Below are 19,712 nucleotides of genomic sequence, written 5' to 3' on the forward strand. Positions count from 1 at the left end.
AGAAAAAGTATCAGATTACATCAAATGAATCCAAATCAAGCTGGAGACATTGGTACGGGACTAATCCTTTCCAATTCCTTGGTTCGCCCGTATCGCTATCCGCACAATCATGCCATGGTTCTAAATCTTTGAGGATACAGAAAGTATAAATAATAGCAAGGATCATCCATACCAGAGTTTCGCACCCCCCCCCCCCCCCCCCCCCCCAACCATAGAATGCTATGATAACAAGATAAGTTCAAAAAAAATTAATCAATTTATAAATAGCCATGCATTTGGTATCTTCGGTATTTTGCAAACATATACACCATGCTACAATAAGGAAATTGTAACAACCCAGGACCTCACCCAAAATGGCTAGTCGGAAGGTATTATTTGTGTTCCTTGATCCTGTATAAGTACCCAAGATCTATCCAGCTCTACCCCATACGATCGACCTCCAATACAACATGTTCTTGTCAAAGAATCATTTTTCCTGAAACAACAAACGAGAAAGGAGTGCTACTTTGTGTAACGCATCGTTTCTTCTCGAAGACTGGGGCTCATTCTAAACTCTCCAAAGATTTTGATCTTGTTTAGAGTATTGCTACATTATCTCAACACCCGATTAGCATTAGCTTGAAGTTTTCATGAGAAGAACTGGTGAGGTTTTGTTGATGAAAGCTTGTTTTTCTTCTTGTATTTCAGTATTTGTCTTGAGGGCGGATCTTGACGCAACGATAAAGTTGCTCTATTATGATCTAGATGTCACAAATTCAAAATATAAAAGTAATTCTTCTACTCGTGAGTATAAGTCTGCACACATCTGGTCCTTCCCAGATCTCACAGTGGCAATAGTCTCATGTATTAGGATGCTTTTTATTTCATTTGTTATCTTTCGTTCACTTTCTCTCCTCTTCTACTTTCTTTTTCTTCCCTTCTAACCTTTCTGTAAATCTCCTTACTTTTTCCTTAATAAATTATATGGGTTTCAACCCTCCTTTGGTCCCTAGAAAAAAATCGCCTAAGCTGGTATTTTAGCTCCAAGTCATTTTCTAGTGAAAGCCGCTTCTCTCCACATGCATATAACCCGTATTCTATTGGCCAAGAAAGTTAAACACCATCCTTTGCTTTACAACCGTGGAGACAGAATAAATGCCACACTGAATCATGTGAAAACCAAAAGCTAGTAAGGTGACGTGTGGTGACCCAAATAGGATCACCAAGGTGCTTTTAGATCACCACCGATGATTCTTATTTTGGGGCAATCCACCCCAATGATCTAAGCCATCGCATTTGGTATGCTATATTCCATAGATTAAGGTTTCCAAGTATCCACAAGTAATCTATTTGGTATTCTATAGGAATCCAAGATTACTGACCGTATAACTCTAATATAACCATAAAAATATATTTATTAATCATATAAATATATTATAATAAAATATTAATATATGATTATTATTTTTATTATTAATATATCTAATAATAATATATTTACTAGTCCTATAAATATATAATTATTGTTATAGAATTAATATATTTATTTATACTTATTAATATATTATTTTTTAGTACTAATATTTATTTTAATTAAAAATAAGGCAAATAGAAGTAATATATTAAATAATTTTATTATATAAATATAAAGTGCAATAATATATTTTACTACAATTTAAAATTATCATTGAACAATAATATAATAATAATATGATTGATAATATATTACAATATAATATATATATAATAAATACAATATATATGATATCAATATAATATTATATTTTATATATAATATTGATATAATATATTAATGGTATATTGATGTACTATTTTTTCACTGGTTGAGGGGTATTTTTGTCCTTAAATTTTAGCCCAACTGTTTGAGGTGATCTAGGATTTTCGATTTTAAGAACGAATATTCCATCACCGAATTAGGTGGTGATTCGGGATCGTTGCCACATAGGATCGCCATGGTGCAATTAAATACAGTAATCTCATTACCTTCATTCATATTATTTTTGTTCTTAAGATGATCACTCCATACTAAACACCTCCTAAAAAATTTGCAGGAGAAGAAATATCAGCAATCAAAAACCAGTCCCCATCGTGCCTTTCTATCAACTCTGAATCACATCGAATGAACAAAAGGGGAAAAAAAAAAAAGGAGATGCTCCCTTTATTCTTTGTCCATATACAAGGAGAATGGAGAAATATTTCTAGTAGCTTTCTCCCATGGTTTTCAGTTACCGTTTCTTTCTAGCATTTGGTCCCATCCATTCCATTGTCGAAAGGGGCAAAAGCTGTGGGTTGCAATGCATGATTGGTTACCGTCCACCATTGTGCCGATGTCGATAAGAGAATCTTAACCTGGATGATATACCCGAATGGCAAATTTTTGAGTTGGAAAATGATGGAAAAAGCGAAATTCTTGGGTTGGCTATTCATGACAGCGAGGGTGGAATCGTGGATTCTGAGTTGCAACCACACGATCAGCACAGTTGGTGGCACGCGGCAGGACCTGCACCTTCCTCCATGGTAGTTGTTGCATGATATACTCGAATGCCAGTTTTTTTGAGTTGGAAAATGATGGAAAAAAGTTAAATTCTCAGGTTGTTTATTCATGACGTTGAGGGTTGATTCTTAACAACAACCACATGATCAACTCAGTTGGTAGTATGGTAGTAGTTTCTTCTTCTTCTTCTTCTTCTTCTTCTTTGATGTGAATCAAGTACATGGTAGTAGCTGCCACATTGATCCCCTCACTGGACTACAGAAGCACCAAGCATTGGTTCTGAAACATTCTCCTGCTCCTACCATATGGAATACATTCCTAGCATGCACAGGAAAAAAGAAAAAATTTATTTATAAATTTATGTCTTGGTTTTTTCAATTACCTTAACAAAGAAGGTGGACTCCAATCAAGCCAGCCCTCGTTATGAAATAGCTATGGAGATTTCAAAAGAAAAAGAAAAAGCTATTCGTATTCCTCATCTTTGTCTGCTAAGTACCTCTCTAATGGCTAAAATTGATTGACCAACCCAACCCCTTAAATATCCTGCATCTGGAAAGGTCATATTTTAGATCTCTTTTCTCTTGTGAAACTGAGATTATTAGCATGCTAGCCTTCGTGAAAGACCTTCTCTTGATCCTTTCAGATTTGGCTATGAAAATAGCTTTTCTTCCACAAGTACATGAAAAGGGATGTTTCCGAGAATCATAGAATTCAAATTGATGTTATGTATGTTGAGAATAATACATTCTCCCGGTAGATAATGCTGTTTAGGATATAGCAACCAATTCGCTGCGCACCCGATGCATGGTTCTAGTGATTCCACGAGCTAGGCCTAGATTTTTTTTTTTTGTTTGACTTAATTAACTGATACAATCACACCAAGCAAACAGAGTCAGGACATATGAAATGGCCAAATTCATGTTGATTCTGGAAGATGTTAGGGTACGCACTCGCTTTCAATTCATTATGTTCAGCGGGATCATTTCATCAATGCAAGAGGCATAGCAAGACTTAAATGTATTTGTTGGACAATGATTGATCATGAGAACAAAAGTTAACAATTAAGCAGTAGCTGATACTATAATTATTATGATTGACCACCCAAGGGAAGATGGCAATTTCTAAACTTGTAATCCTTCCCAAATTAGAGTATCAAAAGATAATGAACTGACGTGTAGGACCTCGAAAATTAAAAGTAGAATCGAACTTAGGAGATATTATGGGTCATTTTTGTTTCTTAAGGCAAAATAAAAATACCTTAACGTTAGCTTCATAAACCATTTAATCTGGACTTTTAGGAATATCGTTACAAAACCAATGGTCGATAAGCTCTAACATAATGACCCACAAGTATATACTAGACAAGGTTTAGAATATCAAACTGCTTGACATACTATCATATAGCAAAAATGACATACTTTTCTGTTAGTATAATCATGAGAATATGATATAACAGCAATATATAAATTTGGGATGATGATGGTACTTCGATCTTCTCTCATTTTGCTCCTTATTTCTTATTGTTGACCAAAGACGGAGAGCACAAAGTTCCTCTTTGTTATGGGCTAATTTCTGATTTTCTATACTTATTTATTTACATTTTTCCTAAAGAAAAGACTGAAATAGAACTTACCAAGCAAGTGCTTCGTAATAGACACTCGAAACCAAATCTATATCACAAGGCTGAGATATGTAACCAAGGATGATATGCACAGAGATCTGACTAGGATGTGTCTTATTAAAAACGAACTTTAGACCTTCTGGATCAGATCAAGGTCCGATCTTTAGACCCATTTTAGTAACACGCCAAGATCGAAGTCCTGGATCTTGTTATATTCGATCTTTGTGTTTGTAGACATCCCAATATATCAGTCGATTACTTCCCATGGCATCCTCATAATCATCCTTCCTTTGTCAAACATAGCCAACCAAAAGACATTGGGATCATTCAAAAGTCAACTATAGTGTTGACATCTCACTGCTTTTGAAGGAATCTATGCAGGACATAGATTATGCTCGTCACCATGCAAATTCTATATCATTGTTGGAAACAGACTCTGGTGACAGCTCTCATACATCCTCTTGGGGAAGTCTGTCCAAGAAAACTGCACATATTTGATAGCATTTGCAGGAAAGAATGAATATACGAATATATCCACCTCATAAAACACTGTCAAATCAATCCAAATTCACATAGTTTAATACACATGTTTGAACTGTATAAGGCTGATAGCCAAAAGAAAAAAAGCATGATTCATTTGAGAAAAAGAAAAAGAAAAAAGCATGATGATGGGAAGTGTGCTTTTAGCCATGGAGATTGTGTTCTTGTTTGGCTTGAATTTAATTTGTACCATGGAGAGGAGTAGGTTTTACGTATTAAACCTCACCTACTTCCCTCCGTACTGACTCTTCCTAATACTCGAGGGAGTGCTCTTTTCTGGTTGCTTGAAGCTTAAAGTTTGCGATAGCTACTCGGCAATCGACCTTATTCGAACTGATTAGTTAGTTGTTAAGGTCGTGAGTGTGAGTTTAATGTCTGTGAAACAAGATATTGGTTCACACAATGATACCAACACCACTCCTTGAACTCATGTCATCAGATGCTGAGAGATTTGATGACGATTACCGGTGCAAATCATTTCAGCATATTAAGATTTGGCCGAAACTCATTCCTCCTCTCTTCGCTTAGTTCCATTGGAACTTCTATACATCATCCAAAAACTTTGGTTGACATGACAAATAGGGCTGGCAACGAACATCCACACAAAATTATTGATGAACTTGGCCCCTAAGAACAGGAGTTTAATCAGGCAAGTAGCATATCGACAATGTTCTCTACTTCCCGTAGCATCAAATAATTAATCAACTCTCTTGTGAGTCTTTTATTCTATTTGCTCTCACATTTGTCTGAAGTGCCAGCCGGTCCCTGGGATCTTTCAGATGCTGCATTCGAGACAGGAGCAAGGAACAAGTGATCATCAAATGGTTGGATCGGTACAAATAACTGAAATAACGGAAAGAAAACACGACAAGGACTGCAATTTACATCACAGCATTTGACACCGTGCCAATAGCAGCAAAGGATGTCATTTATTCAATGCGAGTTTCTGTCCAGCTACAAACCAAAACATGAAACTATGGATGCGACTGGCGGTTGATACATGAATGAAACGATCCTGAATGTATAAGAAGATTAAATTAACAGTAACATAAGAGAAAGAATACATATAATGCGGATAGATCCCACTCCTCATGAATTTCTTCCTAAACTGCATGGATTGCATTGCTGCTACTCTGGTTAAGATCAGGCCGAGTGCTTGATGGATTCAGGTGGAAGGCCGACTGCCTTGAAGTGGAGGCTCCTAGCAGCTTGAGAGAGAGAGCAGATGGTTCCATGCGGCCAGCAACATGCTCGCCAATGCTGAGATTGGACATGCCTGTGACCTCATCCGTGTTCACCGGCTCCTTGGGGGGAATGACTGGCATAGGCTTTACGATCTCATGGGTCTCACCCATCTCTTCTTCTGTTGCAGAGGCATCAAGATCTGGTGGCCAGAATGTGTATGGAAAAGGAACGAATGCAGGGTAGAACGATGGGAACACTGGCACCGGTGTGTTGCTGCATGGTATGCCTTCATTGAGGTCCTGAGGAGGGTTATTTGGTAAGGGTTTAGCAAGCTCAGGTCCTTGATTTTGACCAAGATTTAAAGCTGGCAGCTGGTTTGTGTTCTCGGGTTCGTTAGGAGGAGACTGGTGCATTAACTGTTCTTCAAGAACTGGGATCTGGTCTGTTGGCTGCGAAGACAGAAAACAAGAGTGATAAAGACACCAACATTACACAATCAACAAACAGAAACCAAGGAAGGCCATTTGAATAGGACTGTCATGGAAAGAAGGCATACAGTATCAGGGACCATGTCAAACAAGCTTGAGCGTCTCTTCCTTCTTGATGTATTTGTCTGGCGTATGAAGTATTTCTGGGCATGGCTGGCCACCTGTGTTGGAGTCCGGGAGACGACAAAATTTCGAGCTATCCCACGCCAGTCGCCTTTACCCAGCTTCTGCAGACCCAGTAAGAACATCCGATGCTCTTCTTCAGTCCAAGGAACACCTGCAATCCAGCAAAAAAGGAATACACGTCTGCTGATCGATCGCCCACCAAGTTTGATACTGTGCAACTTAAAGGTTAAAGTATAATAGGCTGTTGTGGCATACTTATGCAGCCTCCATATTTCTCATGAATGAAAGAAAATAAAATTTCCCTACTGTAATTCTGTCCCAGAAGATTGTATCTTTATTTTAAGTACTTAAATGGATGAGAAACCGTATGAAGTCCAATAATTGCAAAACTTAATGAAAAAGTTGCAACACAAAGTTATGTAACATGATACATCAAGCAGCTGAAGAATGAATGCATATTAGCAAAGAATGTGTGTTGAAATGTAAAGACAGAAATGAAAATTATATGTTTATTATGAAGAAAGGGAGTATTAATTATGGTTTGGATCGTATCACGACAACATTTACATGCCAAAATAAAAGTTAAAATATAATATTGATCCATCATAAGAGTCTCTAGGTGCTCTGACAACAACTAGCAGTTTTCCATGTCATGAATTTAAACAGCCTCACAGTACTTTTTATCCACTAGATAACAGTACTAAACTAACAAAACTAATAGGTAAACAGCTAAAGAGTTTATTAAACATTTCAAAAAACTATCGCTGTAAAGGATGTAGAAATAGAACAATAAATCCAAAAAGAGACACACATGGATCAAATCAATAACTTGCATAAAAATAATATAAGGAAGCTAAGAGTAAATTAAGATGAAATCAACAAGGCACCAATTCATAATAAAAATCTGTCGACATATGACAACCATAGGAGTTCATTTGAAACCCTGCAATATACCCACCTAAAAGGTTCTTCTCTTATTACAGGATTATAATTCTAATTACAAATTTAAACATATCAAAATCCATTAAGAAAGCAGGAATTGCAAAAGCCAACCAGAACATGATAATCTCAGGTTTATAATAATCTAGCAAGGACCTAATTTTGATTCACAGCTTATCAGTGCGATTAGTAACTAAATACCATACATGATAGGCATGCAAGAACTCTTATTCACTAAATTTTAAAGAGGTATCCTACATAGAACCATAAGCTGAAACATTTTGGTTGAACTCTTGAATCTGAACCAAAACTGCCTTCCTTATTTAACAATCAGTAATTTGTACTGCAGAAAATTAAAACCTTAACAGGAGTGCAGATAAAAAAAAGGAAAAAAGAAAAAACAACATACTGAAGATCTGGATTACCAAGCCAATTTTCCTGCAGATCATAGGGGAAATGATCTCCAAATGACAAACAAGAAGAAAATTAAACAAAATAACAAGCAAACATCAAAACATAGGCCAGCAACCAACATGTCAAAGAACTCAAGCCATGAGTTATCTCATCCACTTGGCACATAATGGTTGTCCTCAATAAGATACTTCCAAATTCTATCTCCATTCCCCATTCCACTCCTTCATATCCGGCACCATGATGCTTACGGTGCATGCAATGTGGTGGGCATCCCTATCCTTTTTCTAAACCATGAAAATTACAATCAACAGCATACAACTAATACCCACTCTTCAACTATGGTCATATAACTCTGCTTTCAACTTTTACCGTATCCTGAATGGAAATATATTATTCAAAAAGGCATATCTTCCGCAAGTATAGAGAAAAACAGTGTCTACAAGGAAAGACATAATAAGTCAACATTAACATGCTTTGTTCAATGAAAGATAATAAAATAGTCTAATTGGAAAGACTTTCCAATTTTGTAAGGGTTATAATTACCACGGTAAGAATACCATCTACACCACACAACTACAGAAGTTTTCATCCCTGACCTAAAACACATGCAAGATCATTAAGTTGTATGAAGGCATATGCTATAATTCCTACAGGTATCTTCTGCTCACATTTTTGCAAGATTCTGAATTCTCAATAATGACAGAGTTATAAGATTTCTTATAAAATACGACAATTGATTCATGCACATTCCACCATCTAATATGAATTTGACATGCAGACATGGAAGAAAGAATGCATACCGCAAATTAACAAACAAATAACTAGATTCTCGGTAGTGAAACTTTTCATGAGGCTCAACAACAATAAAATGAGTAAATGTACTACAGGCATGAGAATGAAAAGAATGCAACATTTACGCAAAGCACCCAAACCTTGCAAGAGTTGTTCCTTAAGCCCCAAAGCTAGATGAGGAATTAGCTAAATCACTGATGAATTCAAGAACATCTAAGAACTCAAATCGCCTGACTCGAATGTACTCACAATTGATCCACTTCTATTGGAACTCTTAATATATCAATCTTTGCTTAAAATAAGTAGAAATTCATGAGATGCAATCTGTGGTGCTCATTGGTCGAATGTGGAGACTCGATACTACTGTAAGAAATTGTTGCATTAGCTAATGAAGCAAATACACAGCTAGCATATCCAGTTAGGTGATGGAGACATTATGGAAGTAAATGGCTGCAATACATGTTTACAAAGTACAAGCATTCATGAGAGCCAATCAATTACCTCATTTTAGATACAATCAAGCCTTCGCTAGGTAACTAAAGTGAAAGTTTGTACTTCTACGGCATAATCTAAACTGAAGATTTTTTTTTTCTTTTCCAGAAGCAGAGAATTTTCCTCTTTTTCTAATAATCAGAAAATATACCTTTTTGACTAGCAAAAACAAATTATATAGGATTTGAACTACAGCAAAGTGAAAAACTGAAGAAATCTGCATGTTACACTAAAACATCCAACATATCCATTTCGGAAGAAAAAAATTCATTTTTCCTCCTCTGTTATGTCACGACGAGACGATATGATACAAGGAGCGCACATGCAGATTCATGAGCACAGTGCCAAAGATATTAAACGACAGCATGAGAATAAATAAAAGTTCTTCAGAGAAAAGGCATGAACAAAAGGAATAGGATATAATAAACAAGAAATAGGAAAGTGAAGTGAAACAACAAGCTATGCAGGAAAATAAGATGGACATAAAGAACATAATCACATTTATTTAAAAAAGCAAGCCGTAGGTATATAAAATTGACCCATTCCATCATATGTAAGGCTGCTGGCTCATTGATTAGGATTCTCAAATAGATGGGCCAAATTCCATGAATGAAAACCAATTCGATCACAATCAACAAATCAATGCGACTACATTGTGTGGACCATCAGCCATCACTTTCTAATGTTGTTTGAAAATTAGGTGATAAACCCAGTGGATAGTATTATATGGGACATCCTAAAGGTGTCGGGCATATTGGACGGTTCAACTCCATCCACACAAACAGGGCAAAAAGGACCACGGAGACTAGATACAGAATTCAACAAATTAATCAGCAAATGCGTTGAAGACTCGTTCTAATTCATGAAAACATGCACATAAGAAGCCCACAAAAAGAGAGAAAAAAAAGGAAAATAATAAGATTAATACATATCATTCGGAATTAGGAAACAATAAAATTCTAAAAATATAGCTTATACTTAAAAAGGGCTACTGCGTCGATCAAAAAAGATGGGATTTTTATGTGGTTCAGGAAAAAAAGAAAAGGCCTCACAACAATTTGATCAAAAAAAGAAAAAATCGATGCCTTTGAAGGAAAATCCGGATATAGTTGATCCGCAATAGGAACAGAGGAAATGCAGACAAGACCAAGAACACAAAAGTGATAAGGGAAAAAAAATCGAAACTCCGAGAAAATCAGCGGAAGAAACACTGCAAAAGAGAAAAGAAACAGGGGAAAAAAAGAGACACCTTTCTTGCGCTCGCTGCGGCAATTGGAGCAGGAGGCGTGGGCGGCGTTGTCGGAGGCGTAGCCGGCCGCGGCAGCAGGGGGGAGCGGATCGTTGGACGGAGATCCCGGGTTGGGAGAGCCTCCGCCACCGGCTCTGCCGCAGGTGGCGGAGGAGCCGGCCGAGTAGAGGCTGCTCATGCTGGCGCTCTTCTTCATGGACCCCGCCCCCTCGGTGAGCCGTACACCAAACAGCCGCACTCCCCCCGCGCGCGTCGGGCACGTGCGCGAGTTGTGCCCGTTGTTGCTGCAGTGCGAGCACCGCCTCGTCATCGCCGCCGCCAGCGCCCCTCCCCGGCTGCCACGACCCGATCCCAGTCACGCCCTTCTCACGTGCGTCTCGCCCTCCCAACCCCACCCAGAGAAAGAGAGAGAGAGAGAGCGCTAGCGATGGGCAGAAGCGTATGCGGTTTCGAAGGCCTATGAAGGGAGGGGTTTTGGAAACGGGCATGCATTTGAGAATATTCACGAGAAAACCGCGTGGGGCGGAAAGAAACAAAATTCTGTTCGCTCGCTCGTCTGACGCGAGAGCGGAGGACCGTCGGTTTTGCAACGCATCAGTACCGTCCGAACCCTATCAACAAATCGTCACCTATGCTCCAGAACTGGGTATGAATTTTAAGTTATTTACGGCCATGCCATGGATTTTGCTATTTTATGCTCCGTGATCTTATCGAATCTGGGAAGATAATGTGGTTGGATTGCGATGATGCCCTCGGGTTGTCAGGAGTTAGTACGGTGCTAAGGTGAGACCAGTGGCATGTCTGGTAATTTCTTACGTTCTTGTGTCTGAGTGTAGAAGCGAGGTTGAGTTGGGATGGGAGGAAGTGCTTTGAGCCATGGATCTCAGAGAATATTACTGGAATGCCATGAGGTGTGAGCCACGGGCGGACGACCACGGGAGGAAGAGAGTCCACGTGGAAAGGCTCGCCCACATGCTTTTTATTGTTCCATGCAATGCCAGGCCACAGTTATTGTTTTATCGGCACCGTTATGTTGAAAGGCGTGAGTGCTTTAAATGCGACAGATTTAGAATTGCAGCCGGGCGCTACTCACGCACTATTTTACCATATTTTATCTGATGCCTATTTTTTAAAAAAATAAAAATTAAATAGGGATAGCATTCTCTCTACTAATAAAGTCCATAAATCTAATAATTTTAAAAATAAAAAATAGACATACCCAAAGAAAAAACCATCATCGAGGGATCATACAATTTTTTTTTTTTCCACCGAACCTTTCCATCTACCCTCTTCCTCATCAAACCCAACTCTCTCATCCATATGACCCTCCTCCTTTTGAATTCTTTTCTCCTCATTCAATTATTTCTATCTTTTCCAAAATTTTTGCCCTTAAAAGTCCGTAGAATCTACTTATGCTAAACAAAGCTAGGATCATATATACTGATACTAATAAATACAATATTATATTCTAAAAGTTATGAGTCGATTTATCTAGATGTGTATATTAGTGCTAAATGACTAATTTACTTAGTATGTATTATCCGATCATATAATATGTACTGGTAAAAAACATATTTTAAAAATTATATATCGATTTACGTAGATGTGTGTATTGAATTACTGTTGGGTACGTATCAAAAAAGCTTACAGTATATATTAAAAAGTCGATAAATGTGTATCATTCAGTCATGTAATGCATACAAGGAAACATGATATTCTGAAAACTATACATTAATTTGATTGAAGATCTGTATTAGGTTGCTAAATTATTAATTTACTAAGTGTGTATCATCAGATCGTGTACTATATACTGGTGAACACCATATTCTATCAATTTACCTAAATATGTATATTGGCTTGCTAGATGACTAATTTGCTAGCATGTATTATCTGGCTATATATTAGATACTGATAAAAAATATATTTTGGAAATAAGAAAGAAAAAAATACTACGTGCTATTTTATTTATTTATTTATTTTAATTATGGAACACATAATGACTTGGTTAGTAAAAAGAACATATGGCAGAATAAAAAGCATGCCCTATATGATTTTTGTTGAAACAATAGCCACTACTCGTCCAGCTTCAAAATAGCTGGAAAAATAATCCTAAAACAACAAAACTCCCCGCTAATTAAAGAACTCAATATGCATGCACAAGCGTTTCAAGTTTGATTCATAATATGAATAATTAAAGTTTGCATACATAATTTGTGTACCAGAAACATGTTTTGATAAAAAGAAAGAAACATGGAACCTGTGAAAAGCTTCAGATAAATGGCTGTACGCAAAAGCGACCTCCAAGATTTTGTCCATCATATACAATAAAGACGAAGTATTATACATTCTTTTAATTTACCGTCTGCATAAAACCCATCTTGCAAGCCGCAAGTAACTAAAATATAATGGTTTAAATACTATTCTTATTTTGCACTATTATTTACATAAATTGCCTCTTAATGGAGCACTTTTCTCTATTTTTTTTAGTTTCTAAATAAAAAATACATAAAAGTAAATTAGCAATATCATGAAGTATTGCTCAATGATTATAAAGTCATTAGATATCATTTTCAATTGATGCATTTGCATATTTATAGTGGTACTTCTATGAAAATTAGTTTAATCTTATGTATATCTCAAACATATGTGTGTATATTTTTTTTAGAGCGGCTCACACATAATGGATATGAATGCGGCCAATAAAATCAGAAAATATAAGTTCACTAAAAAAACTCTGACAGAAACTCCGGGTTGTCTCATATAAAGCTTCTAGAGTAGCAAAGAACGCAATCCAGTCGATCGCGTCATTTTTCTTTTTATAGACATGTGTGACTGTATAGAAGCCATATCCTTTCAAAAATCTGTAAATATCATGATACAACGGTTGTTCCTTTGTAGCATTTTTCTGACTTCGAATTTGCTCGATAATCAGGTTGCCCTCGTGGGGGAGATGAACTGCTGTTCTTTCATAAAGGCTGTCAAAGTAGAGCAAAGCCGAGTAAGAGTCATGGGGTTTGTTTCGTGGCTCTGCTGCCGTTGCAAGGGTAATCGGTTGCGGATCATGACAGTTGGAGTTTGACAGCTAGTAAAGAAAGGCTGATTGGTTGTAGCCGTTGGATCACTCATGTACGTTCCTGATAGGCCAGGGCACTACGGTGAATAGTTTATGATCGACCCATGGTACACGTGTAAAGTAGACTACCGACATGTGATTGGTCCGGTGCGGTTCCTACGCGGTACGCGTCGATTAGACCCTCGTGTACGTCTCTAGCTTCTGGCTACGGCGGCGGCCTGGCCGCCTGGGTGAGGGAACGATGCCCCTCCCGTTCCAGGGAATTACGGAAAAGCCCATCGACGAATCTCCGTGCAATGATAATTGCTTTTATGAACAAAGCAAAGGTTTAATTTCTTGACAGAAGATAAGGTGATAATGAGGGGGCTTTCGCCCGAAGGAAGGCTTATCTTCCTTCGCATGACTCCAAAATCGACGCCCTCTCCTAATATTCCAACAAAAAGCAGGGAATCCGGACCCAAACCACAGCCGTCTTCACCCTATCCACTCTAAAAATGAAGTCTGGAATCCACAATTTTATTGCCTGCAACTGTCTGGCCACCATCTACAGACCGCCGATTAGGGCCACATTCTGGTTCCCCTCATTCTTGAACCGGAAGACAGTGGTCCTCCGCTAGTGGAAATGCCTCCATATCGTAATCGAGCTTCTCTCGGGTTTGAGATTCCGAGCGACCCACTTGACGGAGACTCTCTGACCCAAACTTTGGAATACAACCGTCGTCTTCCCCCAAGCCTACCAGGACGCTTCCTCGCACTCCTCCGACAGCTCCTAGACCTCGGTGAAGTACCGTGGGAGCTTCTCTATTTCCTCCTCTGAGATCTTGTGGCTTGTCCAACCGGGTTGCCGGGGAAGCTCCTACACAACACTATCCCACATCGTATTGCTCTCCTCTTGCCTCACTGTCTGCCGATCCTCATTGTCGGAGGACTCTCTTCATCGGCCTTGCCTTGTGATCACCCATTGGTCGATGCCCACTTGCTATTCAACAAAGCCCGTGGACACCACACAAAGATTAGAGCACCCTGCCACAATGACTGCTTAAAGACATTACAAAAAGAAATAGTTTTTTTGGGGGCTTTTCAGAGCCTGTACCGACGCTTATAAGTATCAGTAATTTTGGTGCCGATGCTTTCAAAAGCATCGACGCTTATAAGTATCAGTAATTTTGGTGCCGATGCTTTCAAAAGCATCGAGTAGGTGGAAGTAAAATTTTTTTTTACCGACGCTTTTTGAAAGTGTCGGCAAAAATGCAGGCTATGTTGACGCTTATAAGTGCTGATCTATTGTGGAGTCTGTTAACGCTAATAAGCGTCGGCATTTGCCAAGCAATCTTATATATAATATTCGTTCAAGAATTAGGAGTCTATCGTCGATGAAGAAGCATCATGTTGCCCAGAAAATTCAAGCCCGGATGCTTATAAACTCAGAAAATTCAAGCCTGGATTCATGAAATTTTTTGTACAAATTGCAATAAATTACATATAATCTCATCAATAATGTTTCTTTTATAAATTACAATAAACTACAAAAGATCCCTAACTCTATCCCCATCCCCAACCCCATCTAGGGTTTCATTTAAAAATTACAAATTACATCACCTAACCCCATCTCAGAAAAACTCTGATTGCCGAAGGAAGAAAGCCTGGTATCAGCAATAGAACAATTGATTTTCTGGTTTTGTGGCATTCTAACATTGTAAGAAGAAATACTAGATGGCCCACTGAAATCCATATTTTGATCCACCGATGCAATCTGAGGATGTTTCTTTTCTCCCCTATTTTTACCAATAAAAGAAGCGAAAACTAGAAGCAAAAATCCCAACCCGACGGCGAATCATCTCTTTGTACCTCACAATGGAGTCGAGCTGCTGAAGCTTGAGCTGCTGCTGGAACCGATTAATGAAGTCGTCAGTGCGGGAGTCCACCTTCCCTCCCGCGTCATCCTCCTCCTCCACCTTCGCCTCCCGCCGCCCGATCCTCCGCCTTTGCCTCCTGCCACCCACGTTGTCCTCCTTCTCCTCCACCTTCGTGGCCAGCTTCACCGGCGCCTCCCCCACCGTTGGGCATGCGTCCGAATGGATCTGGATGAACTGGTGGTGCTCCTCGCCGGCGGGATCGGCTTTTGGGGCATAGATAGCCTCCGCAGCCTCAGAGACAGCGGGATTTGAAGCTAGGGTTTTCATCCTTCTCCTATCTCTCTATCTATGAGCAGCTAAGTTTCCATCGCTGGGGGATTGGGTATTTTTATAACAGGCTTGGCAAAGCATCATGGGGAGTCTGACGATGCTTTTAAGAAAGCGTCGTCTCCCAACTATACGTTGCTCACTATTTTAGCCTTCGACGATGCTTTTAAAAGCGTTGTCGACACTTTCCTTTTTTGGCCTTCGACGATGCTTAAAAGCGTCGTCTTACACTTTGCTAACCCATTTATGATGGTGTTCGTTTCATTACTATCGACACAACATAGAAGCGTCGGCATTTTCTCTTTTGTTTTGTAGCGAGACCGCACTTCTTTCAACTCCCCTTGCACTATAATAATAATAATAATAATAATAATAAAGATTTTAATAATCTTATGATTTTTTTCCTCCTTTTGTCTCAACCATCAAGTGAGACTATTAAACTCTTTTTTTTTGCTGAAAAAAAAGGAGAAGGGAGGAGGAAGGGACAAGCCCACCCCCGCGTAGCAGCCTCCACTGGGCCCCCACCCCGTCAGGAGAATATTCAATGCAGACAGAAATGACTATTAAACTCTCGTGGGGAGTAATATTGCATTATTTTTGAGTGGGACCCATGATGGAACTTTTTCTCGCACAGATGGCTATTTGGATTTGGTTGACTGGTCTTCCAAAAGCCGAGTCTTTAGAGGAGAGGAGAGCGTTTCTTAGCGACGCGGATTCCATGATCCATAGCGGAAGCCAACCTCACGATTCCTGAAACCAAGGCACGGGGGTCCCTAGTTCTGAAACCGACCGCTCCGGTCGCGATCGGGTTCGAGCACTTGGACCATTGGGACATCAGAATCCAAGTTGATAACGTAAACTATTAAGATCATATGGATGAAATGGTCCGTGGCTGAAAAGGATTTTTTTGTAGCCAAGGATGTGTGGCAATCATTGATTTGAGATGTTAATTGCAGGCAAGATCTTAGTTTGATTAGTAGGGTTGCAAGGATGGAAAGCCATACATGGAGCTCAAGAGAGAGTGACATGCACGGTAGAAGATATGTAGATTAAATATTGAGACATGCAAAATACCAGAGTCAAGTCTAGCCTCGGGTGTCTAGATTTGGCTCAATCATGTGTGAGTGGAAAGTTCGAGCTTGACTTTTCAATTAGAATGAAAGGAAAGCTATTATGACTTGGCTTGCGAGCCAAGTAGACCAAGTCTAAGCATCTATGATATGGGCAAGTTAGCCAATGTCCGAGCTTGGCTCACGTATGACCTGAGTTTACAATTAGCTTGAGTTCCATGAGGACCATGACAGAGAGTGAGAGAAGAGGACCCCGGGGGCAAGCTTGAGCTTTGTTCATGATTCATCTACTAAATAGAGATCGAACAAGCTTGAGCTTTGTGTTGAACAACTCCAAAATTTTGTTTGCTTGGAACTTATTTCTTGGGCTACAATGAGTGTCAGTTCATGTTTTCCAATTAATTACTAGTTACATTATTGACAAGGTGCTCTTAGCATTTTGTCTAAATCTAATGATCCTCCCCAATGATGGAAAAAACTTCGATTTGATATCCATCTATCGGCCATTAAGAGTTATTAATTTAGCTCAGAAAGCTCAACTGTGATCCCAAGCAAATTGGTGATCCAAGTTGGATAGAGTTTTAAAAGCACATGGTCTATGTTATTTGGCGCCATCTTTATTTTCTTATTTTTCATAATAATTTTTTTTTAATTTTATTTAATTTTTAAATTTAAAAATATAAATATGTTTGGTATGTATTATATTACATATATCTACAATAGAAAGTTAAATGTAGACATCGTTGAAGCTCGTTGCTATGTCCAGTGGAATTTCAATCACAGTGGTCCGAAAATTAGTGAATATTCTAAGTATTTGGCTAGGAATTTGAGGAGTTATGTGCTTTTTACTAATTGCTATATCATATTTTAGGAACGGTTAGAAAAAAGAGAGAAGAAATTATAATTTATGCATCTTGTGGGTTATATGCTATTAGCCAATTATTTTTTAAAATATATATATAATTGCAGCAGTCGGGCGAATAAAAATGGTGGCTAAGACAATAGAGACCCTAATATTAGTGGCGATTGTGAAAACAATGATAGTGGGGCACCGATATTGATATAGTAGTAGCGATGATTGTGAGGCTCAATAGTCCCACATCGGAAAGACTCGTTCTACAACTTGGGCATATGAGGTGGGTGTCTCCAAATCCTGCAGATGCGTTTTGGATGGAAAACAAAATCGGGGAGGGGTCTGAGCGGCGTGTGCGGGCCCCGGAACCCAACAATATCTAGCAAGGGAGCCTCATGTTCCCCCATCATGTGGCTCCCATGTGGGCACTGGGTGCCTCACGTGCCCCGCGCAGGCGGGAGCGTGACATTTGGTATCAGAGATGGTGAAAAGGGTGTGAGGCCCAATAGTCCCACATCGGAAAAACTCGTTCCAGAGCTTGGGCATATGAGGCGGGTGTCTCCAAATCTTATAGACGCATTTTGGGTGGAAAACAAAATCGAAAAGGGGTCTGAGCGGCGCGTGTGACGCCCATGCAGACCTCGAAATCGGACAATATCTGGCAAGGGAGCCCCGCGATCCCCCCTTATGTAGCCCCCACATAGGCACTGGGTACCTCAAGTGCCCCGCGTAGGCGGGGGCGTGACATGATGTGAGGTCCAATAGTCCTACATCGGAAAGACTCGTTTTAGAGTCTGGGCATATGAGGCGGTCGGTGTCTCCAAATCATGTAGACACGTTTTGGGTAGAAAGCAAAATCGAAGAGGGGTTTGAGCGGCGCGTGCGATGCCCGTGCCTGGCACGGCCCGTCTGTCATAACGGCTATTTGTGGCTTTTTACCCATTTTGCCCCTCCCAACAGCCATAAAACGGCTAATTTGAGGAGGATTTTGGGGAAAAAATTGGAATCCTATAAATTCGTGCTTAGCCCACGAATCGTGCCAGCTCAGGCTCTTATGGGCCGTGCCGGGCTCGGCCCGCGGGCCAGAAATCCTTAATCCAGCTCGGCCCCCTTTTATGAGCTGTGCCTAGCACGGCCCGTTACTGTAGCAAGCGGGCCGTGCCGGGCCATGGGCGGCCCGACCCAATGCCCACCTCTACAATGATGGCAGAGATAATTGCACAACAGAAATGGTTGTGATGTGGAGAAGATGTCATTCATGATGATAAAAGACAATTTTTTTTATTGAAAATAGTGAAAATAATAATTTCTTATTCTTATTTTTTTAAAAAATAATAGAAATGATTTTAACAATAGCACCAAACATAGTTCTATGTTGATTTTTATTTAATTTTATTTTAAAAAAATAAAAAAAATATATAAAAAGGGAATGCCAAACAAGTCTGAATTCATGCTTCTGTTATTTTTTCTTAAACACATTTCCGTTAACTTATTTAACTAATGATGTAGTCTAGAGCCATCTCCCTCATTGGTTCTAATTTATACTTCTAATAATCATGCATCGCAAGTCAACTCTACGTGATACATTTGGATCCCCCAAGCACGAAGGATTTTTGCCAAGTCCCTTCTCCAACCATTCAAGTCTCCCCCACCTACTGAAAGTTACACCCTTCATTCTTGCCCATTATTTCAGTGTTAGTCCGGGTACGTGGTTCCATCGTGGAGCTTCATTCGCTTTATGCGTGATCACATTCATTGTGAGGTTACTTTTGAATAAATGGTTCATGAGCATAACCATGCATGCATGCTGCTAATTCTTAGGTCCTAAGTAATCATAAATAAAGCTCAAAAGCAAATAAAAGTTCCATAAGACTATCTTTTCTCTAAAACAAGATGCTATAAAGACCCATATGATTTGCATGCTTTGTTCAATTATTTTAGCATCTGGGTATTCCATTATCTTTGACTCCGCCCTTATTCACACCTAGATTTGGTTGAGTGCATCTTTCTAAACTCTGGGTATACTAAACTAATCCAAACTCACTTGGCAGAGGAGAAAGCCTTGACATTTTTCAAAACAAGGTTAGGATCAGTAGAGCAGTATGTGATCATTAAGATGCTTTTTTACAAGCATGGCAGCATCCATCGGGAGTTGCTTCCAGGTAACAGAGGCCAAGGTTTTGGATGGAAAGA

General features: G+C 39.2%; 1 protein-coding gene across 1 annotated transcript; it reads right to left on the bottom strand.

Moving 5' to 3' along the window:
• Positions 1-5,565: 5,565 nt before the first annotated feature.
• On the bottom strand, positions 5,566-10,781 carry LOC103710236 (transcription factor MYBS3-like). The gene is made up of 3 exons (XM_008795891.2): positions 10,341-10,781; positions 6,397-6,605; positions 5,566-6,289 (listed from the first exon to the last, which is right to left on the bottom strand). Exons 1-3 carry the CDS (start codon positions 10,648-10,650, stop codon positions 5,759-5,761), a joined length of 1,050 nt encoding a protein of 349 aa, XP_008794113.1. The 5' UTR covers positions 10,651-10,781; the 3' UTR covers positions 5,566-5,758.
• Positions 10,782-19,712: the final 8,931 nt, after the last annotated feature.

The sequence above is a fragment of the Phoenix dactylifera genome, chromosome 9 (assembly GCF_009389715.1).
Source record: "Phoenix dactylifera cultivar Barhee BC4 chromosome 9, palm_55x_up_171113_PBpolish2nd_filt_p, whole genome shotgun sequence".
NCBI lineage: Eukaryota > Viridiplantae > Streptophyta > Magnoliopsida > Arecales > Arecaceae > Phoenix > Phoenix dactylifera.

Coding starts and splice junctions, on each gene's coding strand:
- LOC103710236 (XM_008795891.2), bottom strand. CDS start 10,650: ATGACGAGGCGGTGCTCGCACTGCAGCAACAACGGGCACAACTCGCGC. Junction 6,606..10,340: donor CCGCAGCGAGCGCAAGAAAG/GTGTCTCTTTTT, acceptor GCTGGATTGCAG/GTGTTCCTTGGACTGAAGAA. Junction 6,290..6,396: donor TTGACATGGTCCCTGATACT/GTATGCCTTCTT, acceptor CTGTCTTCGCAG/CCAACAGACCAGATCCCAGT.